Below are 6,921 nucleotides of genomic sequence, written 5' to 3'. Positions count from 1 at the left end.
CGGGGCTTAGAATGTGGGCGATTTACAAAGCTTTTTGGAGCCCTGAACCAAATGAATCCCGCTGCTCAATTAAAGCACGGGAGCAAATTAAAGACGTTTAAAAAATATATATATATATTTTATGTATTTGTTCAATTGTCAAATTACACATTTTCCCTGGTATTATCGTCTTGGGATATCTATTTTAGCATTTTATTTACATTTTAATTACTCCTGACTAATTGATGCCGTTAACTATGATGTCATGAAGTGCTCTGGCTCTTTACTTAATGACTTAATTAGTGTGCTATCCATGCATGAGATCATGAATGAAAGACTTTGAGCTCCAGTTAATTCCTGATGATTTTTTTTAAAGCATGAGTTCATGATAACTGATGTACCTTCACAGTGAAGTCTAACCTTTAAGTCCTTTTAAAGGACGACAACAAAACAAACTCAACAGAACAACGTTAAAAGACAAAGATAAGAGTCTTTTTATCTGCAGTGGAAAATAAGTTTCAGTATTTTATTGAAAGTAAGCAATAAATAATACTGTGATAAAAATAGTTTATAAGTACTCAGACTGTACATCATAGTTACAGAAGATTCAACATGAAGAGTGGGAAGAAAACAGCAACATGATTTGTGCATAAATGACTAAATCACAACAGAAAAAAAACATCTCTACTTGAAGCTTGAACTATGTGAAACAGAGAAAAGAAAAGTCTTCGGTTCCTTCTGGGTCGCGGTGAGAAGTGACGGAGGAGCCGGTGTTGAGTGAAGACGCGACAGAACGAGCAAACACAACGTGGATGAGTGATAATAAATAAGAAGAGACGACAGACGAGTTCAGAAACGATAAGGCTTCATAAGAAATCTTCGTACAAAGTGTTTTTATAAAAAGGTCTGTGGGGGGGCGACTGAGGCCTCAGTGAAGTTGGTCCATCGAAGGAGTTTCACACGTTTGAGTCGTTCCGTACAGACGAGCCCGACGAGCGCTCCTCCTGTTCCTTAAAGGGTTAAATCAGGTGTGTGTGTGTGTGTGTGTGGGGGGGGGGGGTGCACATGCACGGTCAACGAGAGGGAACCTGGAAGTCTGTTTCCACCTGAATCCCAAAGTAGCCCTCCGTTTGTTTGTTTTTACTGTTATATGGCTTTAATTCTTCGATTCAAGAGGTTCATTTTGGTATCGCAGATATGGAGAATAAAGAAAAGAGAAACACACGAGATCTCACGAGATCTGTCGCCGCCGGCGTGCCAGCAGGTGTTTCTAACGGCGACGATGACTCACAATATTGAGCAGGTTTGTGAAACAGTCCAGCAATCAGTCGTGATATTCACACATCCATCCACCGAAAAATCACACAAAGTTACAACAGTTAAAAGATATGAATTAAGTTATATCACAAGTCAAGAAGCAGAAATCCAATGATTAGAATTCAAATTAAAAAAAAGAGGAAAAAAAACATACATCTGGTCAATAGAATGAGGATTATAAAAAAGATTAATAAAATGTCTGTTGGTAGAAATATACAAACATTCAGTTACATCTGAGCTTCAAACGGTGGAGAAAGGTTCTTAAAAAGAGGGCTGATTAACAGGAGAGGGTTACATCATCAATCTAAAATCAATTAAATGTCCCATTGGTTTACATAAATATAATAAGAAATGTAGATAAATCTAGAAAGCTTCCTCTAGGGATACTGAGCCTGGTGAGTAACATCTGTTTTAGTGTTTCAGTTCATCATCCTGGTCTTGAAGGCGGGAAACTCCCCTTCATCCTCGGACCAGCGGTTACCTGTAGAAATAATGAGGATAAACTGAGAAGGGGGAAACAGAGGACAGAGATCGACGGACACGAGGGAGGGAAGCAGCCGGGTGGAGGGGGGGGGGGGGGTAAACGTGCGTTAATAGAACCGAGGAGTGAAGAAGAAAGCTGCTGAACAGAGAAACAGCCTGTTCACATCTGATATTTATGTCTGCAGCCTCCACTGATCCCATCCAGCTTCTGTATGTACATTAATATCACGGAAACAGACATGAAGCCGCAGGACTCTCCACTTTGTAATTCCCAACCTGAACTGTCAGACTCGACCCAATCACGTAGGTTCAGCTTCAGATTACTGAATTATTCCAGCAGGTCTGAGAGGGTCGGGCTCTGCGCTGCGGCTGATCAGTGAACTGTGTGAGGGGGCTTTTACTGGGGATTGAAACTGTTTTCAAGAGTGTTTTAAGACTAGTTTTAGACTGGTTTTAAGACTGGTTCTAAGACTGGTGGTTTTAGACTGGTTCTAAGACTATTTTTAGACTGGTTTCGAGATTGGTTCTATGACTGGTTCTAAGACTGGTTTTAGACTGGTTTTAAGACTGGTTTTAAGACCTGTTTTAGGCTGGTTTTATGACCTGTTTTACATCGGTTCTAAGACCTGTTTTAGACTGGTTTTAAGACTGGTTTCATGACCTGTTTTAGACTGGTTCTAAGACTGGTTTTAAGAATAGTTTCAGACTGGTTTTTAGACTTGTTTTAAGAGGTTTTAGACTGGTTTCAGACTGGTTTTTAGACTTGTTTTAAGACAGGTTTTAGACTGGTTTTTAGACTGGTATTTAGACTGGTTTTAGACTGGTTTTAAGACTGGTTTCATGACCTGTTTTAGTCTGGTTTTAAGAGTAGTTTCAAGACTGGTTTTTAGACTGGTTTCAGACTGTTTTCTAGACTGGTTTTGAGACAGGTTTTAAGACAGGTTTGAGACTGGTTTCAAGACTGGTTTTAAGACTGGTTCCAAGACCTGTTTTAGGCTGGTTTTATGACCTGTTTTAGACTGGTTTTAAGACTGGTTTCATGACCTGTTTTAGACTCATTCAAAGACTGGTTTTAAGACTGGTTTCAGACTGGTTCTAAGACTGGTTTTCAGACTGGTTTTTAGACTGGTGTGTTACAGTCAGGTGTGAAAAGGAGGTTATTGACTGTTTAATCCCAGCTGTGTGTGTGTTCTTGCTGTCAGTTATGAACAATGTGAGTGTTTGCTCCCTGTGTGTGTTCTTACCGTTGTGTGTTAGCAGGAGTACGTCCTGACTGTGGCCGTGTCCAGCCTCTGTATAGACTGACCTCCTGTGGTGCATGTTGGCAGAGATCATGCAGAGACGTGCCGTTAGTCGCAGCATCATGAACACAAGCAGCAGACGTTCAGGTAGAATTAAGAGAACATGAAGCAAAGTTTGACTGGAGGAAGTCGCAGCACTGACGCAAACACACATGCACACAAACACACTGGTGTCAGTCGGTGTGCTCACCGTCCATCGTGCTCCTCTTTGGCTGCGCTGAGGGAGACGCTGCACTGCTGCTGCTGGTCACTCTGAAGTTAGCAGGCAGCGTGTCACACGCTCCCACAGACACACCGCGTACCTCCTTAGGACGGAACTTCTTCCTCCAGGAGGGGGCGCGCCGGAAGTTCTTATCATCATCCTGAGGAAGAGGGGGAATGAGGGGAGGGGGGGGCAAGGAGGGAGGAGGGGGGGGAGAGAGGGCAGATTGAGATTTTCTAAACAGGGTGTGTCACTGTTTAGTAATATGTGTGTGTGTGTGTGTGTGTGTGTGTGTGTGTGTGTGTGTGTGTGTGTGTGTGTGTGTGTGTGTGTGTGTGTGTGTGTGTGTGTGTTACCTCCTCCATCCTGCGGTCAGTACCAGCAGACATCAGATTGGTGTATTCTCTCTCCAGAGCTGTTCTGGCCTGCAGAGAAAAGACAGAAGAAGAATGAGACGAGAAACATCCTGACGATCTTCATCATGTCTCTGAAGCTGTCATCATCATCATCATCATCATCATCATCTCCTTCTTCCTCTTGAACCTCTGAGGATGTTGCCTGAGCTCTCTGGAAGCGGTTTATGTTCTTCCTTCTTCTAGAAGGAACCACCAACCTTTCATCCCCCTCAGCTCTTATTTGCTGGTTGTGCTTCTCCTCATGAACTCGTCCCTCACAGCTCTGGTGTAGTTTGAACCGCAGCTTTGTGTCATCAACCTTCGTCTAAGGGGGGCTTCATTTATGAGACTGATAGGTTGCAGAGGTTGTTCTGTGTGTGTGTACCTGTCTGTGTGTGTGCGTGTGTGTGTGTGTGTGTGTGTGTGTGTGTGTGTGTGTGTGTGTGTGTGTGTGTGTACCTGTGTGTGTACCTGTGTTTGTGTGTGTACCTGTGATTGTGTTTGTGTGTGTGTACACCTGTGTGTGCGTGCGTACACCTGTGTGTGTGTGTGTGTGTGTGTGTGTGTGTGTGTGTGTGTGTGTGTGTGTGTGTGTGTGTGTGTGTGTGTGTGTGTGTGTGTGTGTGTGTGTGTACACCTGTGTGTTCTGCGTGGGGATCTGCAGCAGCAGAGCCAGTGTGTTGTGGTCGAAGGTTTCATCCAGAGCGAGCAGCGCTCCATGAACTCCGCTCTCGTACAGGTTGCTGCTGTACTCTTTGAGGCCGATGGCCTGAATCCAGCTGATTACTCGCTCGTTGCTCCACACCAGAACATCTGATGACACAGCGGAGAGATGACGTCGTGTGTTTTCATAGAGGAACTTCCTGAGTCTTTAAACGTGATTTATGTTGATTAACCAGCAGAGTGTCTGTTACCTGTGAGCTCCAGCTGAGACTCCTCCCTCTTCCTCTCCAGCTCCTTCCTGTCGTAGTTCAGTCTCCTCAGACACATGACACCACACTGAAAACTGTTCCTGCACACACACACACACACACACACACACACACACACACACACACACACACACACACACACACACACACACACACACACACACACACACACACACACACACACACACACACACACACACACACACACACACAGAGCTGGTTATTGTTTGTTGTTACTGGTTATTGTTTGTTGTTATTGTTTACTGGTTATTGTTTGTTTGCTGTGATTGTTCGTTTGCTGGTTATGGTTTGCTGGTTATTGTTGGTTTTCTGGTTATTGTTTGTTGTTACTGGTTATTGTTTGTTTGCTGGTTATTGTTTGTTGTTATTGTTTACTGGTTATTGTTTGTTTGCTGTGATTGTTCATTTGCTGGTTATGGTTTGCTGGTTATTGTTGGTTTTCTGGTTATTGCTTGTTGGATATTGTTTGTTTGCTGGTTATGGTTTATTTGCTGGTTATGGTTTGCTGGTTATGGTTGGTTATTGTTGGTTTGCTGGTTATTGTCTGTTGGATATTGTTGGTTTGCTGTTTATTGTTTGTTGGATATTGTTTGTTTGCTGGTTATGGTTTGCTGGTTATGGTTGTTTTTTTGGTTATGGTTTGTTTGCTGGTTATTGTTTGTTTGCTGGTTATCGTTTGTTAGATATTGTTGGTTTTCTGGTTATCATTTATTGGATATTGTTGGTTTTCTGGTTATTGCTTGTTGGATATTGTTGGTTTGCTGGTTATTGTTTGTTGGACATTGTTTGTTTGCTGGTTATTGTTGGTTTGCTGGTTATGGTTTGTTTTCTGTTTATTGTTTGTTTGCTGGTCAATGTTTGTTGGTTATTGTTGGTTTGCTGGTTATTGTTTGTTGGATATTGTTGGTTTTCTGTTTATTGTTTGTTGGATATTGTTGGTTTGCTGGTTATTGTTTGTTTACTGGTTATTGTTTGTTTGCTGGTTGTTTGTTTACTGGTTATTGTTTATTTATTGTTTGTTTGTTTACTGGTTATGGTTTGTTTGCTGGTTATTGGTTGTTTATTGGTTGTTTGTTTGCTGGTTATTGTTTGTTTACTGGTTATTGTTTGAACCCTTCCTTCTTGAGATAAATTCATGGCTGGTTAATGTTTCTTCGGAGCATTCACTGATGATAGTAAGATTAAAGGTCCCTCGAATCGTTCCCTGACATGCTGTCCTACCTGTGGAAGCTGTCCACCATCTTGAGCTGTCCCCTGAGGTCCTTCTTGGTGAGGTGGTCCAGCATGCGGGCATCCACCAGGGACTCCATGAAGTAGGAGCGGTACTGGGGCAGCCCCAGGCTGGGCAGCCACTCGTTCCCGATCCACTCGTGGTTCATGTCTCCGTAGGCCAACGTCTATCAGACAGCAAAGGGTCAGACTGGTGATGATGAGACAGGTTGGTAATAGATGAACTAATCAATACATCAGGATGACCATCAATCAACACTGACAGACAAATGTTTGGATCATCGTACACTTTCAGCAGTTCACACTTAAAGGTCCCATATACAACACATTCACAGTGTTTTTTCAATTATAAACAGGTCTAAGTTAGTCTTAAGTTGTGACGTCACAAACTAATAGTGATGTCATATGTCCGCCCTCAGCACGGCACACTGCCCAACCTTCTGTGGAAGTAAACAGCAGTCGTTCTGTCGAGGAGCCAACGAGCTACAAGAGCAAAGAAAACCTGTGATTGGTCTGAGCATGTGTCGCTCAGAGAGTCAGCCAATCAGAAGAGAGGCTCACTGATATCAAAATGTCCAGACATAGTAAACAACCTGTTGTTGGTGGCGCTGCACAAACATAAAACTCCTGAGATGGATTCTAGTAAAACCACAAATATAACTTCTGAAGATCAACGAGTCCAAATAAAAGACTGGAAACATTTAAATATGGGACCTTTAAAGGACTATGTATATTTATTTTGTACTAACATATTCACAGAGCTTTGTGTAAATACACTTTATTTAAATGTTACTGAGAAGAAAAGCTTCTCTTGATAATTAAAAACAATATGAAATCTGCCGTTCTGCTCTGGGAACGTATAACATGTTCTAACTTCATTCATGTTTAATCTGTTTCAAGCCTTTACTGTGTTTTACACTCTGTGGAGGTGTTGGCTGTCTGGCGTTTGTACATAGCAAGTCTGGCTTCACACAGGAACCGCAAGAGATAAAACATGTGACCGTAAACCAGTTTCTTTGAGAGCTCGTCTCTAAACTTCAGCAGGAAAACCAGGAGATAAA

The 6,921-nt window shown here is 42.4% G+C and overlaps 1 protein-coding gene across 7 annotated transcripts in view; it reads right to left on the bottom strand.

The window, feature by feature from the left end:
- Nucleotides 1-491: 491 nt before the first annotated feature.
- ppfia1 (PTPRF interacting protein alpha 1) overlaps nucleotides 492-6,921 on the bottom strand; it is a 45,211-nt gene continuing 38,781 nt past the window's right edge. For 4 of the 7 annotated variants that reach the window (XM_069719749.1, XM_069719754.1, XM_069719755.1 and 1 more), the window contains 6 exons: nucleotides 5,852-6,027; nucleotides 4,592-4,689; nucleotides 4,315-4,490; nucleotides 3,639-3,707; nucleotides 3,271-3,442; nucleotides 492-1,777 (listed from right to left, as the gene is read on the bottom strand). In XM_069719749.1, the coding sequence (XP_069575850.1) occupies nucleotides 1,716-1,777; nucleotides 3,271-3,442; nucleotides 3,639-3,707; nucleotides 4,315-4,490; nucleotides 4,592-4,689; nucleotides 5,852-6,027 (753 nt within the window). In that variant the 3' untranslated portion in view covers nucleotides 492-1,715. Of the gene's footprint in view, nucleotides 1,800-3,023; nucleotides 3,089-3,270; nucleotides 3,443-3,638; nucleotides 3,708-4,314; nucleotides 4,491-4,591; nucleotides 4,690-5,851; nucleotides 6,028-6,921 lie in introns of all 7 variants that reach the window. The other 3 variants (XM_069719750.1, XM_069719756.1, XM_069719751.1) reach the window with 2 other exon arrangements.

Source organism: Brachyistius frenatus, unplaced genomic scaffold (assembly GCF_029030835.1).
Source record: "Brachyistius frenatus isolate BFR_SWC_R1_liver_20210118 unplaced genomic scaffold, ASM2903083v1 Contig_224, whole genome shotgun sequence".
Lineage (NCBI taxonomy): Eukaryota > Metazoa > Chordata > Actinopteri > Embiotocidae > Brachyistius > Brachyistius frenatus.
This window is presented reverse-complemented; position numbering and strand designations above follow the sequence as displayed.